Consider the following 23,643-nt stretch of genomic DNA (forward strand, 5'->3'; position numbering starts at 1 on the left):
TACAGTGGCTGGTTTCCTACCCGCCGCTGCCGTGCCCAGGCGCTAACGTATATGTAAAAATAGCCGGCAAGAGTTAACCACCTGAAGTTTGTAAGGCGAAAGACATCTAACGCGGGTTTTCTCAACAGTAGGAACTTTTTACGAAAAACTATTTGGTACCAGTTATGTAGGAAGGTGTTGGCTACTTCGCCTACCAAAAATTTTTTTGATTAGACTGCTTAGTTTCGATATATTAAACATTAGATGCCTTTCGCCATACTGATTTTCAAAAGTTAACTCCTAGTGTGCCGCTGCAAGCACGCTCAAAGCAGGCGATTCATTGAAAACATTTGTTAAATAAATTAACCAAAAAGGATAAAGAGCTCTCAGGAAGTTTTTTGATAAGCATGTAGAAAATACCATCATCACCCGGTGCTTTCATATTTTTAAATTTTCTAGTAATAGATCTAACTTCATCCAAATTAGTTCCCAACGAAGGGTCAAAAACATTATCTTGGTTGAAAATGTCTTCGAAGCTCCGTGTAACCTGATCCTCAATTGGACTAGTGAGACCTAGACTAAAATTATGGGCACTCTCGAACTGCTGACTGAAACGTTTTTTAATTTCATTTTGCAAATCTCGCCAAAAAACTTTCTACGCGGGATCGCGAGTTCTTTGGTATTGCCTGCGCCTCACATTTTTAAGACGGATCAGTAGCTGAAGATCGTCGTCAATAATAATGGAGTTGAATTTAATTTCACATTTAGGAATTGCAATGCCTCTGGCTTCGACAATTAAATTTGTCAAGAATACGAGAGCATTATCAATATCACTTTTGGTATCGAGAGGAATATCAACATCAAAATTCCTATCGATATACGTTTTGAGAGATCCCAATCAGCTCTATGATAATTAAAAGTAGAGCTGATTGGATTATAAATGGCTTCTTGTGAGATTTCAAATGTCACAGGAAGGTGATCAGAGTCAAAGTCAGCATGAGTTACCAATTGGCCACACAGCTGACTTGAATCCGTTAAAACCAAATCAATTGTCGAAGGATTTCGAGTGGATGAAAAACAAGTTGGGCCATTGGGATATTGAATAGTATAATATCCCGCAGAACAATCTTCAAATAAAATGTTGCCGTTGGAATTGCTTTGAGCATTATTCCATGAACGGTGTTTGGCATTGAAGTCACCAATGAATTATTGGCAGTGGCTGATTTTCTACTCGCCGCTGTCACATTCAGGCGCTATAGTATATGCGCAAAATAGCCAGCAAGAGTTAACCGCCAGAAATTTGTATGGCGAAAGTCATCTAACGCGGGTTTTTTCGAAATAAGAAACTTTTCATGAAAAACTATTTGGTACCGATTATGTAGGAAGGTGTCCGCTACTACGCCTACCAAATATTTTGTCGATGAAGTTGCTTAATTTTGAGAAATCGAATCTTAGATGACTTTCGCCATACTGATTTCAGAAAGTTAACTCCTAATGTGCCGCTGTAAGCACACTCAAAGCAGGCGATTCATTACGAAGAATTTTGATTTGTTGCGAGTCAGACTACCAGCTGGACGGCATTAGACTACGAGTTATATCACTTGATATAGAGACTTAGTTTTTTCTTATACCTATCATTAAGCGCCTGCTTTGGCAAAAAAGTATTAGAAATATTAATAATAAATAACATCAAATTTTTTTACGTGTAGTAGTCTGCACGGCACATTAGACTTTTGACTATATTTGGTTTGTTTCTATACTCGGCTTTCTTCAAATAAATAGTGATGTCTCAAGTAACATTTTAAGTTTTATAACGCTCTTGAAGACCATAATTTACTCTTCAAGTGTGTTATAAAACCACCATAAAACAAAAATGTTACTAGGGGTGTCTTTTTTTGTCTTTTCTTCATAATATCATTTTTAACCATATTTTCGAACACACATCAAAGTCCAAAATATATTCAGATGTTGAAAATACATAATTGTAGACCGTACATGAGAACAGTACAGCGATTTCACACAATAGGCGGGGATCAGTACAAAAGGCCGAATCACAAATGGTTGAACGACAGAAGGCCGAATAAAAAAAGGCCGAAAATGTTCTAGCATAGCACAAAAGGCCAAAAACCCAGAAGCCCAAATCATTACAAAAGTTTTAATCTACCAACCAAGAGAACTAGGAATACTTAAAAATTAACTTATTAACTTACTCTTATTATGCTGTTCTATAAAGAAAAACTTATCCATGTGTTTTGCAAGTATACTAGCGATCTCATTCAGTTGAAGTATTTACCGTGAGTTCAATGTCGAAGTTCAATCTTTCAATTGAAAGAAGTTGTTTGACGGTGTTTTCAGGTTCAATTTGATACCACTATACATTGCTAACTGTATTGAGAACGACCAGAGTATCAATATTCATTGCAGTAATGAAAGGATAAACATAACTGAACACTTTATATGTACATATAAATATTCGGCGAGCACTTTAAAGTAACGAAGTAATCCAAAAGGTCCTTTTTGCCTTTCTCGTACAAAAGTTGTACCGAAAGGCTATAGGATTACTCAAAAAAACAACTTTTGATAGAAGGCCCGGGGACTCATAGTGTTATATACCGATCGGTTCAAACCGACGAACCGAGGTGAAGTCTGTCTGTGTGTGTGTACAAATTTTGTAGACACACTTTTTGGAACTTAGCATTATTCGATTTACTCGCAACAATGCATTCGACGGGGAATGCGGTCCCATTGCTTGCTATTGAAAACTGGCCTGATTAGACATTTTATTTCGGAGTTTTTGAATAATCATTGTTTTTTCCCAAGGGTCCCATGCAAGGGCAAAAACATGCAAAATTATCGAATTCATGCGATCTATTCACCTAAAGTGCTTTTTGACCTTTCTAATGATTTTTTTTTCACTACATTTTATGATGAGAAAGGCATCATCACCGCTAGGTGGATTAATTTGTTTTTTTCTTCCCTTGCTGATGTACTAAACTAATCATCTAAAGACAAATTCTTAAATTTGATGCAAGAGCCCGAGGTGAATTCCACCGGAGTCATAGCTCGGAGAATCGATTTGCCTGTGCCAATGATGCGCACTACTCACGACCAAAAACCCCGATTAATCCACCTACCAGTGATGATGCCTTTCTCGTGTATTACAAAATATATTGAAAAAATCACATTAGATTGACCTTTCTAAAGCTCTTTATTGAAATAGAACACATTTTGTTATCGACTTCGCGTTATCAATGGTAATGACTGCTATAATATTAATTAAATTATGTGGCAGCAAAGGCTAGATTCAATAAAGTTTAATTTGCAGAAAATAAAAATTTAATTAAATATAATTACTTTCATTCATTCGCAGAAGGTATTAGCAATTAAAGATGCACAATATAGTGCTGATACTTACTTGATACTTGATGGGCTACAACTCTTCGATGAACCTACGCCGAATGGAGTATCATTCTCCACTGGACTCGATTCTGGGCCAATCGCTTCCAGTCGCCCTGAACATTGAGCGCCCTCAGGTCCTCTTCAACTGCAAAAAGCCATCATGTACGCGGCCTTCCACGAAGCCTGCGGCCTCTTCCGGGTTCTCTACTAAATATTATCTTCGCTTGACGTTCTTCCGGCATACGAACAACGTGACCAGCCCACCGTAGTCTGCCGTGTTGTATAAGCTTAATAATATCCAGCCCTTTATACACCTGATACAATTCGTGGTTCATGCGACGCCGCCAGATACCATTCTCCTGTTTACTCTCCTGTAGTGCTGATATCCATTTTAGATAAGAAAATGTCACCGTATTACATATCAATGTTTTGAAGAAGTCTACAAAAAATAATTAAGTACCAGAAGAATATTTAAATAAACATTATTTTATACTTTGGTTTTCGTTTTCTGAGAAATTATATGATTAAACTTGACTTAGACTCGGAGTTTGGAGCCGAAACAAATAATTCTTCAGTTCAATCAAAGGTAATTGCCTATTTCAATGTTATGAAAACTCATATGTGAATATGTACGTTATGTGGAAGATATTGTGATTTGGAAAATGTATTGGAGGTAACCACTTTCCCTTCGATGGGACTCGAACCCATGACCCTACAGTACGCTAGACTGGTGCTTCAACCAACTAAGCTACGAAGGACCTCCGTCGGCCTTCGCAACCTAACGGCTACTGAACGAGCTCGAGATTCCCAAATTGGATGCATAGTCAAATCACTCGCAATCCATTTATCAAGCCAATACTTCCACATGTGTATTGTACACGTCCACATTAGAGGAGCGTGAGTATTTAGAATGTCTGGCGGTTATACACATTCTTCATCAGCAACGGTACTGATCAAGAGAGGTTGTGTAAGCTTATTTACCAGTCGGTCGTCAAGCTCAGACCCGACCGCATTGCGTAGGCAAGAGCACGCAACTCAAGTTCAGGTCAATCAAAGGTAAGTGCCTATTTCCGGGGATTAAACCACCCGACTTGGCCGTTAATTTACAATGTTATGAAAACTCATATGTGAATATGTACGTTATGTGGAAGATATTGATTTGGAAAATGTATTGGAGGTAGCCACTTTCCCTTCGATGGGACTCGAACCCATGACCCTACAGTACGCTAGACTGGTGCTTTAACCAACTAAGCTACGAAGGACCTCCGTCGGCCTTCGCAACCTAGCGGCTACTGAACGAGCTCGAGATTCCCAAATTGGACGCATAGTCAAATCACTCGCAATCCATTTATCAAGCCAATACTTCCACATGTTTATTGTACACGTCCACATTAGAGGAGCGTGAATATTTAGAATGTCTGGCGGCCTTCGTAGCTTAGTTGGTTAAAGCCAGGGGGGGAGTAAGCCTGTCATCCACGAACAAATCAAGCCTACCTAAGATGTATTATCCGGGCCTCGCCGCTTGGGAAAGGCGGGCCACCCTGGGCCACCCCGCTTGGCAAGTGTAACATTTTTCGAACTGGAATCTTGTAGGATATTAGTTAACCTACACTACTGCTGACTAACGAAAAAAATGTGGGATTGTTTATTTACATTTGCTTCATACTACATGCAGAGGAGACGCGATGCACCGCATATTACCCCCCTGGTTAAAGCACCAGTCTAGCGTACTGTAGGGTCATGGGTTCGAGTCCCATCGAAGGGAAAGTGGTTACCTCCAATACATTTTCCAAATCAATATCTTCCACATAACGTACATATTCACATATGAGTTTTCATAACAAATAATTCTTCGTTGACGCATTAGCAGTACCTCCTCTGTTTCAGTAGGGTTACTGCTCATTTACTTGTTTCCTATCGTTGTGATTTTTTTTATCAGCAGTAAGCACGCATGTTAGCAAAAAGATGCAACGAAATTGAGGCTGTATTTCTATGTTTGGAAAACGGGATAGTTGCATTAATATAGCACATTTTGCTCAAGTCTGAAAATTTTATTAAAAGAATTTTTCAATACTATCATCAATAAGAAATCTATAAGTGCCCTACATTTGCTTGAGTAAATAATTTAATAACATAGTTAGAATCAAAGCAATTCTAATTATGTATAAAATTATTAGTTTTATTTCCAGATGTTTGAATAAACAAATAGCTAATAATGTCGTTTCAAATATCAATATCTATAATCAAACTCCATAAATCCAAAAAGTTAAAAATTAAATGTAAATACGTTACGTTTATACAAGTCCTACGTCCACTCGTGGTTATGTTAAAAACATTACCCATTGCTAGTTTTTTTAATTAAACTAGTCGTCCCAGTGTCATGACCAAAGCGATTATCGAAAGTTCATCGACGATAGACATCTGTAATTTATTTCAACAGTTTCGAGTGTGTTTTTTTTTTTTTTATCTATTGTGTTTATTTGACAGGCTCAGGCGTGTATAACACTTAACGGAGCCGAGACTTTATGATATTTACAATCGATATCATCTTATCATCAACAGTTAGTAAGGGGAAAGGGTATAGACCAAGATACTCGTGGCGACTCAAGGTTAGATTGCGTAATTTCAGGACGGACTAGGTTGGGATTTAGGTTTGAGGTATTTCAGCTGCTCATCCGGGTATTTGACGTCAATAACGGTATGGCGTAGCGTCGGGCTCGAGTTGTGGTTCGTCAGGAGCATCTTCCGGATGGCCATAGCTTCGTATTACACAGAACAATAAGACAAAACAAAAACGAGAAAGAAAAAAAGATAGGGGAATTAGACTTTTATGTCGGACGAGCAAAGAAAGGCATACATGACCTGCATATAAGCCTCATCGCGATCCCCCAAAGCACCTCTTACTTCCCTGTAAAGTTGTTTACCTTGGACCACAAGGGTATGCAATAGTTGCTCTCTGAGGGCGTCGTTTACCGAGCAATACCAAACTACGTGATCGATGTCATCGTAACCGGCTCCACACCTACATAGGTTGCTATCAACCAGGTTTATTCTATAGAGGTGTGCGTTTAGTGAATAGTGATTGGACATAAGTCTCGACATCGTGCGAATGAAGCCTCGGCTTAAGTCCTCACCTCTGAACCACGCTCGCGCAGAAACTTTAGGAACTATGGAAAAGAGCCACCGTCCAAGTTCATTGTGTGACCAAATCATTTGCCAATTTTGAAGAGTACTCTGACGGACTAATGGGAAAAACTCGTTGTTCGAGATTTGTCTATCATAAACTTCACCTTCCTGTGCGCCCACCTTTGCTAGCGAGTCCGCCTTCTCATTGCCATAGATTAGGCAATGGGATGGGACCCATACAAAGGTAATCTTAAATGATCTTTCGACCAAATCACGCATCTGCTCTCTTACAGTTGTAAGAAAGTAAGATGCGTGCTTAACAGGTTTCATCGACCGGAGTGCCTCGATAGAACTAAGACTATCCGAGAAGATGAAATAATGGTCTACGGGCTGATCGGAAATTATCCCCAAAGCGAAATTAATTGCTGCCAGCTCAGCAACATAAACCGAACACGGTCTTTCGAGTGTGTTTACCAACGAGTCCCTGGAACTACAGCAAATCAGTGAAGCCCCTAGCAACGCCCTTAAATGCTCTAATTGGAAATCACCCAATCGACGATGCAGACACAGTTGCTGACATTTGCACTACCGTAAAAGCTTCGACTAGTTGTGGAAGTAGAACAGATAGTTTTCCTGCGCTCGTCTTGAAAAAATGTTATAATAGTCTATCCGTAAAGGGCGTAACAGCCAAAAGTTATTCCTTCTGATTCTTCGTCTACATATATAGCTATATATGGACGAAGAATCAGAAGGAATAAATTTTGGCTGCTACGCACTTTTCAAATATTGATCTAGAAATGGCTTTTGGACCATTTCTAATTGGAAAAAATACCTTACCGAAGGTTCACGGTATTCTGTTTCATAATAAAATACTCTGATGTCGATGTGATTTAGCTCGAAGTCTTATAATACCCTACAAAAACATTTTTGTTACAATAAATTTGAATTTAGAACTCGGTCTTGAAACATTTTACTTGAAATTTAAAAATCAAACACACAATGAAAACGATTGAACGTAAGTATAAGGTGTATGTGGCTTATGCTAGATTTAGAGATTTACTTTTTCTATTTCCTGTGTACTTTTTTCAAATTTTATTATCTTATTCTGACGCCCATGCCCACGATAGCTCATTTTCTGTTGCGATTAAAAATAAGCGGAGGAGTAGATTTTTTTATGAACGGTACAGTATAGTTATAATAAATATATGAACAATAAATCACCAATGTGTAACGTAAAACTTATTATATTATTAGAACAAGTTTAATCTAGTGAACACCAGATAGCAGCATTAAACATATATTTATTTTCAGAAAATCATAATGTCCTATGAAACTCATACTTGTGTAAAATATCTATGTGGAAATATGTAAACACTCAACGATGTATGTGTTTCTCATAAAAGCAATCGTGAAACATAATCATAATCCAAAGAGGGCGAAGACGGTGTGAGATGAAGTAACGTCATACTCTTACTTTCGATACACACCAATACGAACGAATCATTACATTATTTCATCGGTATCTTTCAAGAACCTGAAATATAGTGCTTTTTGTTGCGAGCTAATCTATAAACAGTTTCGAATTAAACTGCTTGAAAACTACGCATTTCGGCGCCAAAATGGGTCTTAACGGATGTTGTGGTATTATTAAGTACTTGGTGATTTTGGTCAACTTGGCATTTTGGGTGAGTGTTCGACTATCACAAAAAAAGACAAATGGAATCTAATCTGTTCAAGTGTCCGCCCATCCTATGCGAAAAAAGTGCAATACTGTCCCAAGAACTTCTGCATGACCTTGATGTGGTTAAGATACAGAATATGGCAACAGAAACGCAGTATTGATGCCTTGTTGGATATCCTGCATAATTAATTTCATTATTGGTAATTTAATATTTCTATCTACGATAGCAAATAGTAAACGCCATTTTCAGTGATCCTATAGCTGTATGCGAAATAGAAATGTATTACTAAGCTTTTGGCTAGTGGACTTAGCAGTGTGAAATTGCAGTTGAAATATTTACATACTTTTGTTGTAATGACATCATTATTAGGAAAACTATTTTAAAGAAAAACGAAGAACATCGTTCTGTAGAATTAATTACGATAAACGATTGCCCATGATTTGTCTAAAAAATCATTAGTATATCCATATTGCAACAATAATTTTGCTTTGCATTATGTCTACTCTACACAATGACCTCTCTTAACATGGGCCTTTGGATCCGTTTCTCATTTATTCTTGAGTACTTATATCTTTTTGCCTTTCTCGTACACAAGGTATAACGAAAAGGCTTTATGTTCACTTCAAAGACGATTTTTTGATAGAAGACCCGGACACCCTTAGTGTTATATACCAGGTGATAGTGTGTATGCGCAAAATATAACTCACTCAATTTTTGGACTTCATCTTAAACCGATTTGCATGGAAAAAGTTGCAATCGACGAATTTTGTTCTATTCTGCCCATAAATTCATAATAGTCCCATGTAGATAGGAAATCTAGCAAACATGGAACTGTTATGAATTTAAGGGCAGTATTATTTCTTTTGAAAATGTGCTAGATTAGACGATGGGATCAAAAATGATGACCAAAATTCCGAAAATAAAACTGACAAATTCTCATTCAAGTTTTTAGGAAGGCACCTACACCGCTGGGTGGATCAATCTGGGTTTTAAAATTGAGATTCCTCAATGGGAGATAGTTTAATATGATCACATTCGATAGGTAAAAAAAACCTACATACAGCCATTTGATTGGCTGCCTGTATTTAATAAGAAGCCGTGTCTCTGATGATATTTCAATAACAAAAAAGGGTGCCGATAACCGACGACATTTGGGTGCCGACAATGAATTATTGGCAGTGGCTGATTTTCTACTCGCCGCTACCACATCCAGGCGCTATAGTATATGCGTAAAATAGCCAGCAGGAGTTATCCGCCAGAAATTTGTATGGCGAAAGACATCTAATGCGGGTTTTCTCAAAATTAGGAACTTTTCATGAAAAACTATTTGGTACCGGTTATGTAGAAAGGTGTCCGCTACTACGCCTACCAAATATTTTTTCGATGAAGGTGCTTAATTTTGAGAAATCGAACCTTAGATGCCTTTCGCCATACTGATTTCAGAAAGTTAACTCCTAGTGTGCCGCTGTAAGCACGCTCAAAGCAGGCGATTCATTAAATTTAGCATCTGTTTTGAAAAATAAAAATTCTTTTTAACACGTGACATTCGGTGACATTCAATATTGTATCACAAATTAGGATTCATTCACTTTATAAATACTCAATGAAATTACCTTTTTGAGTTATTTACACTACTGTAAAACACTAATCAAATTATCAAGAAAAAAAAAACTTTTTGGTGGGTTTTTACTTGTTCGTAAAACGAAGCAGATGCGACTGTTTGGTTCGGTATTGGGCACAAAAACTGATACTACTTAAACATGATACTTGTAAGAAAGTTCGAAACTGTCTTCTGTCATAAGTTATGTCGGGGTGCTGACAGCCGACCACCTTCCCCTATATTATGCTGAGGTGAACCAGCCCAGGGCTGCAAACCACCGACCAACCGACGTGCCTTCCCATATCATCCGATAATGGCGATGATTTTTTTCGAATTCGCACTAATACTAATACTGTTTTGAAATAAATTTAATATTTTGGGACTATTTATCGACTCACCTCCATCATTACATATTCATGGGATTTTCATATTAATTTTTCACTTATATAAGCTAGCAATTACTGGGGAAATGCTGAAAAAACGCTGAAAACTGCTTTTTTCCAAAGCCGACATTTATATGTTCATCGAACGTATACTAACTCCGAACGTTCGAATCAAACACATACACACCCACTTAATTTTCCCAGTGTTTTCTTGATTATTACTCCTAAACAATATTCACTAACTAAGTTTCTCATCTTTTCTTGAATCCCGAACACCAATTAATTCACTTCACGTCCAAAACTATCGAAAACTGCCTTAAAAAATCGAAGTGGGATACGAATTTGTCAACCGTATTGTGAATCTAATAAAATACGGAAGACTGAAATTCTCTAGCGCAATAAGTGAAATAGCGAGTTTTAAAATGTATGCTATGAAACTTCATTCAATCCGTACAATACAACGAATACGCCAGCCAACACGCAAACAAAGGTGTACATACCCAAGATAATAATCATCTCTTCACCGTTGCCAGATATATTTATTGTACAAATAAATCAGAAAAACATATTTAAACATGTTATGTAAGTTTCTGTTACTTTCCAAGTGGTGTATAAATAATTTTAAAACTATAAATACTCATATATTTGATACACCGTGAACATGTATTATAATTAAAAAAATCGTCAAATCTGGCAACATTATGCATCAGTGGGCTTTTTTAAACACCCCTTTCCACCCATCCCAGTTGTAAACAAAATTTATTTATTGCTGCTGCACTTTTCCGTACCAATGAATTATTGGCATTGGCTGATTTTCTACTCGCCGCAGCCACATCCAGGCGCTATAGTATATGCACAAAATAGCCAGCAAGAGTTAACCGCCAGAAATTTGTATGGCGAAAGACATCTAACGCTGGTTTTCTGAAAATTAGGAACTTTTCATGAAAACTATTTGGTATCGGTTATGAGGGATGGTGTCCGCTACTACGCCTACCAAATATTTTTTCGATTAAAGTGCTTAATTTTGAGGAATCGAACCTTAGATGCCTTTCGCCATACTGATTTCAGGAAGTTAACTCCTAGTGTGCCGCTGTAAGCACGCTCAAAGCAGTCGATTCATTAAATCACTATTACAAACAAGCGAAAATGTCATTTTTTTTCAAAACTGGATGGAGTCTTGAACCTTCGATTTTGTCCTGTGCCCGATGACCGAGCTGCGTTTTCAGAAAAGAATACTATATGAGTATCCGCGTCCGATGCTCCCGGTTTTATCAAAATCGGATTATTCTACGCAAAGTTATGCTGATTTGAATTTCGACAATGTAATTGCCCATACACAACTACGGTCATCTGAAGTCCCCATGCTAAACGCGAACCGCGTTCAAGAGAATATTATTCAACCATCTTCTTTTGAAATCCATAAACTGCAACAAAATGCTATGACCTTTTTCTCGGAGATTTCCATAGGTTCAGAAACCTTCCGAAGCGTATGTGGCATGTTGCTTTCCATCATCACTACCGAAAAAAGCTGTAGACTCGACATAAAAAAATCTGGTTTCAATACAATTGTAATTGAAAAAATAGTGCCGATGTTACAAAAAAGTCAGTTCAATACTTTTGAATTCAGTTGAAATATTACTAGTAAAGTTGAAAACCGGAATGGGGAACTATTGAAGTAGGATTTTATTCGTACTCCGTACGTTTAACCTAACTTCGCTAGTAGTGCGCTAGTCTAATTGGCCCTAATGAATCACCTGCTTTGGGCGTGCTTACAGCGGCACACTAGGAGTTAACTTTCTGAAATCAGTATGGCGAAAGGCATCTATGGCTCGATTTCTCAAAATCAAGCACCTTCATCGAAAAAATATTTGGTAGGCGTAGTAGCGGACACCTTCCTACATAACAAGTACCAAATAGTTTTTTGTATGAAAAGTTTCTAAATTTGAGAAAACCTGCGTGAGATGTCTTTCGCCATACAAATTTCTGGCGGTTAACTCATGCTGGCTATTTTGCGCATATACTATAGCGCCTGGATGTGACAGCGGTGGGTAGAAAATCAGCCACTGCCAATAATTCATTGGACTGGCGCGTCACTAGCGAAGTTAGGTTCAACGTACGGATTGCGAGAATATCTAACTTCTAGAGTCCCATATTCCGGTTTTTAACTTAATTGTTTTACACTATACATGATTTAGGAGTATGAATACTCAGTGACTTTTTTTTATTCATTAAATAATTTAAAGAAATTCCCGTTTTTTCGCATATTCCGCATAGTCTTTCAAATTTCGTATATTTCCCACATTTCCCGACTCACTAGCCGCCCAGATTAATGCTGTCCAATGAGACCTTGAAGCAGCTCGAAGTTTCTCCCTGTCCTGCTCATGTCCATTTGTTGACAAAAAAAAAAGAACGAGCAGGACGGGAACAACTTCGAGCTACTTCGAGCTGCTCATTGGACAGCACTATTATTTGTTATCGAATAGTATAAGTAACTAGACCTCCCCCAGTGCCGGACACATAAGCCATTTAACGAAAATCTCTCTAATTATCCAAGTTATGTTTACATGTACACCATATACACAAAATATGATCATTAATGATTCATACAAACTATATTAGATCATTTGAACACCTTTTCGGACGAAGTATTTTGATGATGAATTTTGGTGAAAATGTCCACGTTTCAGAAAAGTGTCCCCGAGTACCGGACAATATTGCATCATGTTTAAATATGTCCAAGATCCTATTACATGAGTAAAGACATAATTTAGAATAGTAATATTTTTCACTTGCTTCAAGCTGTAGATATTAACTCGTGTTAATAAAACTTCAGCATCAAAAAAGAAGACAATTTTGTTGCTATCTTTTCATCCTTTTTCATTATCTCAGCAGCAAATTTCGATTTTATTCTATCATAGTTTCTGATTTTACGGAAATATTCGAGAATCTAACTATGATTCTAGTTATCTAGATTCGCTAGAACATCGTATTCTCGGAAATATCAGAGCATGCAAGGCAAATAATTATTGTCATATTGTGTTTGGGTTCTGATAAAGGCCTGTTGCGAGGTGCGTTTGTCAGTAACAAACTCTGTTTACGACAAAGCGTATATTCTTAGCCGTTGCTCGAATATTGATTCCCTGTATCTAACAAATTAAAAATAAATCAAAAAATTACAAAACGACTTATCTGCTTTTGTATACAAAGATTAAAACGACGATTTGACGAATCTGATAGCTCACCCACGCAAACCAACACCATCAATAGGTAGGGGAAGGATGCCGCTACCTGTTGATGGTGTTGGTTTGCGTGAGAGAACTATCAGATTCGTCAAATCGTCCTTTGAATCTTTGTTTACAAAAGCAGATAAGTCGTTTTGAAAATTTTGTCTTGAAATCATGATTGCTATTTGAAACATGGCTAATATTGGCCATCTCGACATAATCAGAACGCATTCCATTGATTTTAATATTGCTGATTCAATATTGCCTTCTGAAATAAGGCGGAATATGAAAATTTTTGACATTTTTGCTCAATTTCAAATTTTGTGCAAAGTTTAAAACATGAGGATCTGATATTCCATTCAGGTAAAGGACTTTTCAATAGCTTTCTTTTGTATTACATAAGGAGATGGAGCGATCCCTGCAAGTGCCATTTTTAGAAGTGCCCGGTATTGGGAGATGTCCGGCACTGGGGGGGATCTCCCCCTACACCATTTTTTGATATTCTGGAGTATTCCGTCGTTTTTTGTTTTTCTATTCTGAACAGATTTCAAATCGAGTCAAGTGAAAGAAACTGAAATTGGTTGCTGTTAAGGTCGAAATAAGTATATTCAAAGTACATAACTCGTCTTATGCAACGTACACACCAGTCAAGCAGTTTGACAAACATTGACTCCGCCCCCAAGAAAACGCTTCGGTTGCTGCTTTGTTTAAACGTGTGGAGTTGTTCGAACAACCATTTGACAGGCTGCGGCTCGGTTGGAAAAAAATAAAACGGTTTGATTTTGGTTTGAGTTGTCGGGGGTGGAGTCAAGGTTCGCCGAACATGTTTGAGCATTTGTAGTGAAGTTGCACAAACTCTCATGTATTTTTTGATGGTTGGTGCTCAAGTTGGCGCTTCGGTCGTTCATGTGTGATATTGTTGGTCGAATAAATTGATTGTTCGTGCCACTGTTGGGAAAACTTCATGTATGTTTGAATAAACGGGAGGTGGAGTCAATGTTGGTCAAACTGCTTGACCGTGTGTACGTTCCATTAGGACAAGCAAGAAAAGGACATTCTAATTTGAAGCCGTTTTTGAAAGAATTATTAGCCGGATTTACGCTTCAATGCTTTTTTTTTTCAAATTCGACCGTATAGTTGCAGTCTAATAGAAAAAGAATGTGAAATATATTTTTACAAACAATCCTATTTCTGAAATTGGTACACTCAGAAAAATCGACACACTTTATGGCAAAAATTCATGTACTTTGAAATATGCATATCATGCGTCGGCACATACTTAATTGCACACAAATTCACACATGGATAGTATGTGTGAATACTCATGCAATGCATGTGGGCGCATGGAATATATGTGTCGAAAATATGGAATTGATTTCGCTACCCCCATTGTAAAAATCAATGTATGAACTCATGAATATAATGCGGAGTTTTTTGTGAGTGTAGAATTATTAAGCTGGAATGTTACTCTGCATTGCAAAATTGTTATTGTTAACAGGGTTTTTTTTTATTATTTTGTAGTGATATTATACTAGTTTTTAATCTACAGACATTTTTCTAATGTAAATGATTGTGAAATGGTGTAAACTCCGATGTTTAATCTATTCTATGGTATTTTGTTTTCTAGCTTATCGGATTCGGAATTGTTTTACTGGCAATATGGATGTTAACCGACCCTACGTTTTTGATTTCGATGACTCAGAACGAAAATAACTATTTCATTGGGTTATACATACTACTAGTAGTTGGCGGACTCATGTTATCTGTTGCATTTTTGGGATGTTGTGGAGCCTTCAAAGAATCTCAATGCATGCTGTTTTCGGTAAGTAATTAAGATGGTTTTGTTTCACACTTCTCATACGATGCGTTCACTAAACCCAACTTTCCTAGTATGTAATGCGCTAATCCAATAAGGGCCTAACTATAGACTTTATAGGGGAGGTTCAACGTACCGATTGCGAGAAAAATATAACTTTGCTAGTCCTCCATCCGGTTTTCAACTGATTTTATTTTACTATTTTTTTTATTTTTATTACCATTGCAAGTGATGTCAGTATTTTGTATAAAGATCACGTTCCCATTTCAACAGTTCTAGTGTTGCTAATAAATACTTAACATATTTTCATGTTGCCTAATATACGATTTTTTGTGCAGTTTTTCAGTTGCCTTCTAATAGTACTTGTTGCGGAGATAGCAGCCGGAGCTTGGGCCTACCATAACTCTGCTAAGTTAGACTCTTATGTTCGTTCTGCTGTCAAAGAAGCCGTGCAAGATGAATATTCTGTTGTGGCTACAAGAACAACAACCATGGATTCTATCCAAAAATATGTAAGTATACGTTTGTGTTTTTTTTTCTTGTATAACAGATAAATGGTAGGAGTTGATGGATTCCACAAAAGACACAAAAGATTGCCGCTGTCGTTACTGGCCAAAACATCTTTGCTGGCAATAGGTCATTGCGCGCGGCAAACCTAACCTCACTATTTTGACAGGTACTGGTCCTGTTGTTTACGTTTTAGACTTAGATTTATTTTTGATCCAAATTAAATCTGCATATTTCACGATGTTGAAGACATTTCGTAAATTCCGCATTCAAATATTGGTAATTATCGATAAGTTTAGGTAATAATCGATCAGTAATCCAAAGAATGATAGAATTACATCAAAACTAGAATGTAATCGTCTGTAAACAACAGGCAGGCTTAGACGTTCAATTCGCGCTCAATTTGAGCGACTTGTTCAATTCACTTGAATCGAACGCGAATTGAACGTGTAAACACCCTAATTCAATTCACTTGAAAAAAAAAAGTTGAACATGTTCAACGTTTGAGAAGTCAATGAATCGTCAGCTTTGAGCGTGCTTACAGCGGCACACTAGGAGTTAACTTTCTGAAATCAGTATGGCGAAAGGCATCTAAGATTCGATTTCTCAAAATTAAGCACTTTCATCAAAACAATATTTGGTAGGCATGGTGGCGGACACCTTCCTACATAATCGGTACCAAATAGTTTTTCATGAAAAGTTTCTTATTTTGAGAAAACCCGTGTTAGATGACTTTCGCCATACAAATTTCTGGCGGTTAACTCTTGCTGGCTATTTTGCGCATATACTATAGCGCCTGGATGTGACAGCGGCGAGTAGAAAATCAGCCACTGCAAATAATTCATTGAATTCAACCAAGTTGCTCAATTCACTTGCCCTGTCAAAACGTACATTATGCTAAGTTTAGACAAGGCAAGTGAATTGAACAAGTCGCTCGAATTGAGCGCGAATTGAACGTCTAAACACCGTCATTCAACTCACTTGAAGTAAAAGAAAGTTGAACAAGTTCAACTTTTGGCAAGTCAATTGAATTCAACTGAGTTGTTCAATTCACTTGGCCTGTCAAATCGAAGCATGTAGGGGATAATGCTACGTTTAGACAAGGCAAGTGAATTGAGCAAGTCGCTTGAATCTAACGCGAACAGAACGTGTAAACATCTTAATTCAATTCACTTGAACGAAAAGAAAGTTGAACATGTTCAACTTTTTTTCTTTCAAGTGAATTGAATTAAGGTGTTTACACGTTCCATTCGCGTACGATACAAGCCACTTCCTCAATTCACTTGCCTTGTCAAAACGTAGCATAATGCTACGTTTTGACAAGGCAAGTGAATTAAGCAAGTCGCTTGAATCGAACGCGAACTGAACGTGTGAACACCTTAATTCAATTCACTTGAACGAAAAGAAAGTTGAACATGTTCAACTTTTGGCAAGTCAATTGAATTCAACTGAGTTGTTCAATTCACTTGCCCTGTCAAAACGTAGCATAAGGGAACAGCAGCGACCCGAGCAGCACACATATTGTACAAAAGTTTCTGTTACTTATATGCAACTAATTTTAGTCATATTTGATAAATTAGAAGTAAATTATCTCTTTTCTCGCAATGCTGTGATTTGCGCATCAAAAAAATATAAATGCGGATTGGAGGGACATAAGGCACAATGCTGCACGAACCCTCCCAAGTGTTTGATTTGTTCCAGCAAAGCTATGAACAGCAAGCATTTCTTGGGGGGTTCGAAGTGCCCGGCGTTGAGGCGTGCTGCAAAATAACCCATTGTAGTTCCCGGTGGGCGTGGTAATCATCGGCTACGCTGACGATAACGCTGGAGGTCTACGGCGAATCCACTGAAGAGGTGGAGTTGATTGCAGCCCACTCGATCGCATCTGTGGAGGAATGGATGATTTCCAGGTAGTTAGAACTAGCTCACCACAAGACTGAGGTGGTTGTTGTTAACAACCGAAATTCAGAGCAGCAAGCGGTGATAAGGGCGACAACTGCGTGGTCACTTCTGAACGCTTCATCAAACTCTTGGGGGTAATGATCGACGATAAGCTCACCTTTGGTAGCCACGTCATTTACGCCTGCAAGCGTGCCTCCACAGCTATAGTGGCATTATCCCGGATGATGTCCAATAGCTCTGCGGTTTGAGTCAGCAAGCGCAAGCTTCTGGCTAGTGTCGCTCTTTCCATACTGAGGTATGGAGGGCCAGCTTGGGGCACGGCCCTGCGTATTAACTCGCCCGAGTGTCCGGTGTGGGAAAATTTAGAGGAAACGGCGGAATACGTGTTGTTCGTGCACCCACGTTTTCGCACAATGCATGACCACATATTTACCACATGTGGTCTGGATACTACCCCGGACAACCTAGTCCGGGGGATGTGTAAAGATGAAGTTGGCTGGAACGCCGTTTTATCGGCTATCCGTCCAAATCGTCTCGGAACTACACAGAAGGTGGCGCGTGGACTCGAGGAATGGCTAGTTCAGGCACAAATAAGTGGTGGTCCAAGGGTTCGGAATCGGCTTCATGGGTCATACCGGTGCCCTGTGGTCGAACTCGATCCTTTTATCAAACAAGTGGCAGCGCGAAGAATATGGTATCGTCGGTCAACCGGCGGGTTCTGAGCCTGAGGACGGAAAGGGGTCCTCGTCAAGGCTGGGGCAGGCGTAGGCACCGCGTCGGTAAGTCCCTCTGTGTGTTGGCGAATAGGCCCTATCGAAGAAATGTCAATTTGGGGTGCACGCGGCCTTATTTTTAATACCAGAAATGCAGAGGGAAGCAGGCGCGAAGTCGACCCTTCCCACCTGGACATAGGGCGTGGTAAGGCCACCTGGAAAGCCGGCAATGCGCTGGCACGATACCATGGTGTTCTCCTAAAAAAGCGAGTCACGAAGTTCGGTGCTGCAGGGACACGCAGCTAACCTCGAGGGTGCGTTGTGCACTGGTCCCCCTTGAAGCACTACTTGCTGGTTGTACCGAAGGGACGATGGGCTTGGCGGCAATGGAAACGGTTTAGCGTGTTGGGGATGTAGTCCTGCCTCCCTTGTTTGCTGTTGGAGGTGGTCCCTAACCAGCATGCACCCTGTTGATCATCGAGGAAACCGAATGAGAGTACCGTGATCTGCCCTAATTCCGCGCATCGCCTAATACCGTGGTTTTCATCAAAAATCTTATGTTTGAACATTTCACCAAATAATGTGATGTCCATGATAGCCAGATTCTGATTTTTTATGAAAACCACGGCATTAGGCAATGCGCGGAATTAGGGCAGGTCACGGTATACGAACTTACAATTCAATTCCCACAATCTATATACCACTTTCTTCGTGTGTGTTCAAATAGATTACAACCCCCATTTCGTAAACTTCTACCAGCACGGATTACAATTCTCCTAGAATTTATCAATATTTATGTATAATTATAAACCAAAGCCCAGGGCACTTTCCCAGCCTTTTATTGTGCTTTTACAGGGTGTTCAATAAGTTCGAATACAAATGTTTGATCATTGTGTTTGTAAGCCCAATGTACATATTCTGTATTATTATTGGTGTCAGTGTTAGCAGTATTTATACGCTATAGGATGTGTGTGGTGTTGACAATCTGTCACTTGTTGTTTGTTTAATACGTGCGTTGAAAATGGATTGGGCATTATAAATAGCCATTTTTGAATTTCAAAATCATTGCGGCGTACTACAAAACTGAGGTTTTGGGGACGATTGATGCCCCCTGTGGCTCCGGTGCTTAGATGGAGATGAGCCCTACGTATTCCAATAGGACGATAACCCTTTATACACGAAAATTGATATTTTAGCCTAATATGGGGACAATTTCATCGACTTTTTGGACAAAACTTTGCGACCTCACAGTTTCCCGGATTTGAACCCTCTTAACTTTTCGTGCGGTCCTTTATTATGTTAAAGCTGTACGAATACAAGGTCAGTAACTTGGACAATTCAAGACGTTATTCTTAAAATCTGGAACAAAATGCCCATTCAGACCGTGCGTGCCGCTTGCGATTGGTTTTATAAATGTTTGAAGCTCGTGAAGAAGTACAAAATAGAGTTCATTCCAAAAGAAATGTTTGAAACGTTCCTTATGAACAATACTTTCAGTGAAATGCAACCGGGAAAAGAAATAATTTATTTTCAATTTTTAAACATTTTTTGAAAGTGTATTCGAACTTATTGAACACCCTGTAGTATAGCCACGGATCAACCAAAGTAATACAGCTTTGCTTTACGTAGAATACCCGGCGGTATGATTCATCTGGGAGCTCATCTTCAAGGCTCAGAGGGCGAGTTAACCGACCATGACAGGTGACGGGTAAAAATACTTGTTGATTAAGAAGACACCCGCCTTAAAAAAGTATCTGCATTGTTATTGAACGATAAACCTTACATTCCCATGCAATGAGAATATTTTCATTGATGCGCATGCTTTTTCAAGCACTGTAAGACTGATATCAGATCCTTATTTCATATTTAAATTATTTTCACTTTCATCATGAACATTAATATTCCTGTATTCTATAATAATGGGATTTTTTCCCGTAATACCTAACTTCGTTAGTAAGTGCATTAATGTTTAATAAATAAGACCGGTAAAAATTCAACATTTCCAATCGTTCCTCCTGAATTTGATGTGAATTTTTGAAAATCTATTCCGCTTCCAAATCAAATCAATCTACATTCGACTAAATCCACAATAATTAATCTTGATGTATGTTTATCGATATCATCGTAGTTCCATTGCTGTGGAGCAGAGGGCCCTAACGATTGGCAGAGCAGCGTGTACAACAATGCTGACAGATCTTCAATAATCAATATCGCTATATCAAAACTGAACGTCGCATATAAAGTTCCGGAATCATGCTGCGTGGAAGGATTGTCTGCAGCACAATGCAATGATGCACGCAACACAGGTTTAATCACATCAATTATCAGAGCAGATATTTACAACGATGTAAGTATTTCATTATTCATTCCATTGCTATTCTTAAATGATACATTCTAATGGTACATGTTCCAGGGTTGTATGGAAAAACTAGTCAACGAAATAAAAAAGAATATAAAACTGGTGTATATTATCGGCGCTGGTGTCATTGGAGTAGAAGTGTTAGCGTTGATATTCGCTTTATTCTTATGTTGCGCTATTCGACGAAACAACAATTACAAAAATTAAATCAGATGCATAACATAAGGCAAAGAAACAAAATTATATAACGCATAGTTTTTTGCACAACCATGACAGTAACGTACAAGTGCGTAATATTTGAAAAGATATTCCAATGATTTTATAAATACCGTACAATTTTCGAAAAAAAAACAAACTGACAAACATTACACAAAGAAACTTATGGTCTTTTCAACGGTTGAATCAGGATCAGGCAAAATCATTTGTTAACAACTTTCATGCTGTTTCGATACGAATTATGTGTATTCTACTTTAGGGTTAAAATAAAATCTGTCCGACTTAATTGATGTTAAGCACAAAAAACAATAATTTATGGGTCGAAATTATCGAAATAGAACGTTTGTTAGCCTTTCCACAATGAAAAAAAATCAACACTTGTTCATAGTTATAGAGATTATATTACAAGGCCTTGCTTTTAATTTCTAAGTACTGGAAATAATGTGTGTGTTTCAGCAGTTATATATTTTTATCCCCATTGTCCCCAATATGGTAATTGATAAATGAAAAAAAAAAACAATTGGAATTAATTTGAAATTTATGAAGTTTTCTGTTATTTTGTTATTTAATAGCTATATAATTTTGAGTACCCAATACAAATCTAATTACTGATCAAATTAAATCCAGCAATCCAAAATGAACAAAAAACTTTTACCAGAAAGGCAAAAATTAACAGCAAAATTTGTGGTTCACAAATCATTCTTTAGTCATGAAAATAAAAAAAAGTAGATGCAAGATAAAAATTACAATCACATGCCAACGCATGATAGCGTTTAGTTGTAATTGAAGCAGCGCTTATAATATCATACAAAATACTTTCGTGCATGAATGAAATTAAATAAATTCGATTCTAAAATCAAATTGCTGCAAAACTATGAATGGAGGCACTGACATGTTCGACCTTTGAACAATAGACTTCAGAACACGTATTTTCATTGAATATTACTTCGGTCGCTACGCTGTGCATAAACACGAATAAAAAGCTTGCTTGTACCTAAAGCATGGGCAAATGTGTGCAAGTGTCACAAAAATACGCGATTCACAGTACATTGTATGTTGCAATAAAGTTATTTAGGTATTGCTTGGGAATACTCGTATATATTCGAAGAATATATAAATGATCACGTTCGCATTCGTTCTAGCTATGTATTGAATTGATATTCTTCCATAGTCAAATTCAACAGGATGCACATTACCGTTACAATGCATGTAATTAGCACATAGGATACTGCAAAGCCAAAATAATTGTGCCAATCTAGGCGGTCATATACTATAAAGGATTAATTGTAGTTATCTTAGCTGTAAGAAGATAAAAATATTTTTCAGCGTCAATCATATATATATACAACGATAAAAAAAGGTAATTAAGATAAATCAGTAAAGACAATTTTGCGTTAAAGTATTATAATTATATGAATTCTGCTCATAATGTCTTAAAATAAATTCGCCAATGCTCAGCTTCATATACAGTATTCATAAATGTTATACATAACGTGAGTCTCATAATTTCCAATGCTTTTCCTAGAGACTGCATAAAGAATTACTAAACATACTGAGAACCATTGCTTGATTCTGATTATTCGCTTTTTAAAAATAAGAGTTTAAAAATTTCCCTGAGTGCATAAATTGCCATTACAACAAGGTGTTCAAGAACGCATTTCCCGATATATGAAATTCAGAATCTCAAAATTGAATGTTCATTGAAACGAGAAGCTTTTCTAATGTAATTAAACAAACAGAAGGACCTGTAGGAACAATACTGAAAAATAAGTTTTACAAGAAAGGCACAAAGTATAAACTATTTACATTTAATTTATTACCATTTTTAACTAACAAGAAGTATTCCTCCAAAAAGAATTTGTAATTTTAATTAATGAAATATCACTTCCATCTAAGCACAGGGGTTAGACTGAACGGTTTGTCAAAGTTCAAATTACCATAACTTTGCGTAAAAAGTGTGTGCGCGTGCGCGCGCGTGTGTGTGTGTGTGTGTGTGCACGAAAACCGAAAACCGTTTGCAAGAGCCGTAGTAGACAATAATTCATGATATGTATCACACTAAGGCGAAACCATACGATTGGATCGAGAAATGCATCGTCATTAATTAATCTGGGTTTTGTAAAATATCTTGACTATGCATTTGTATAGCACATATTTCCGAAGTGGAAATATTGATATAAATTTCGCGAAAAAAAATCCACGATTCTTGGTTGGACTCGAACCCACAACGTCCCACTCTGCGGGCAAACAAAGTGAAGTGAGCAAAACCTTATTACCGTGCACGCACCCAACTTTGCGCAGCTCCTAACTTTGCGCATTTTGTGGTTATTTTTGTAATAGAATGCGTTTAAATCGAATTTCGAAATATAATTATTACTTGTCAGCACAATATACATGTTATCATAACAGTGCATGCATTTTTTCGCTGTTAAATGACATATTTTTCATTTTAATAGTCAAAACTTGTACTGAAAACAGTGAAAATGACCAAAATGGCGTGTTCTTAGCACAAATGACAAGTGACGGTTTACCCGAAAAACTGTATTTTTTTGTAAATTTTTACATTCGCTGACAACTGGTTACATGGACCCAATAATTATAATATTGTAGAAGCCATCTCATGAAATTTGAGAATTTTATTTACATTTTCTTTAAAATATATGATGCACCAATGTTAGGAACAATTTTTCAATACAGTGTACCTAATTTTGCGCACAACTCGTATTTCTTCGATATT

General features: G+C 37.6%; 2 protein-coding genes across 12 annotated transcripts in view; one reads left to right on the forward strand and one right to left on the reverse strand.

Annotated features, from left to right (window-relative positions):
* LOC134205271 (227 kDa spindle- and centromere-associated protein-like) overlaps positions 1-23,643 on the reverse strand; it is a 261,767-nt gene that overhangs the window by 110,854 nt on the left and 127,270 nt on the right. For 2 of the 10 annotated variants that reach the window (XM_062680374.1, XM_062680372.1), the window contains one exon: positions 3,727-3,817. The exons of 7 other annotated variants lie outside the window; for them this stretch is intronic. In XM_062680374.1, the coding sequence (XP_062536358.1) occupies positions 3,800-3,817 (18 nt within the window). In that variant the 3' untranslated portion in view covers positions 3,727-3,799. Of the gene's footprint in view, positions 1-3,394; positions 3,818-23,643 lie in introns of those variants that run through there. One more of the 10 variants, XR_009978109.1, reaches the window with a different exon arrangement.
* On the forward strand, positions 7,973-22,763 carry LOC134205275 (tetraspanin-2). Of its 2 annotated transcripts, none has more exons than XM_062680377.1 (5): positions 7,973-8,189; positions 15,021-15,215; positions 15,548-15,721; positions 20,460-20,678; positions 20,745-22,763. In XM_062680377.1, exons 1-5 carry the CDS (start codon positions 8,124-8,126, stop codon positions 20,895-20,897), a joined length of 807 nt encoding a protein of 268 aa, XP_062536361.1. In that variant the 5' UTR covers positions 7,973-8,123; the 3' UTR covers positions 20,898-22,763. The 2 variants fall into 2 exon arrangements, with proteins under 2 accessions (XP_062536361.1, XP_062536363.1); XM_062680379.1 differs by lacking the exon at positions 7,973-8,189 and adding an exon at positions 8,265-8,385.

Source organism: Armigeres subalbatus, chromosome 1 (assembly GCF_024139115.2).
Source record: "Armigeres subalbatus isolate Guangzhou_Male chromosome 1, GZ_Asu_2, whole genome shotgun sequence".
In the NCBI taxonomy this organism is placed as follows: Eukaryota; Metazoa; Arthropoda; class Insecta; order Diptera; family Culicidae; genus Armigeres; species Armigeres subalbatus.

What these genes read in the sequence shown, in the direction of transcription:
- LOC134205275 (XM_062680377.1), top strand. Translation starts at nt 8,124, where the DNA reads ATGGGTCTTAACGGATGTTGTGGTATTATTAAGTACTTGGTGATTTTG. An exon ending in CTCAATGCATGCTGTTTTCG is followed by an intron (nt 15,216 to 15,547) that starts GTAAGTAATTAA and finishes TTTTTTGTGCAG; the next exon opens with TTTTTCAGTTGCCTTCTAAT. An exon ending in GAGCAGATATTTACAACGAT is followed by an intron (nt 20,679 to 20,744) that starts GTAAGTATTTCA and finishes TACATGTTCCAG; the next exon opens with GGTTGTATGGAAAAACTAGT.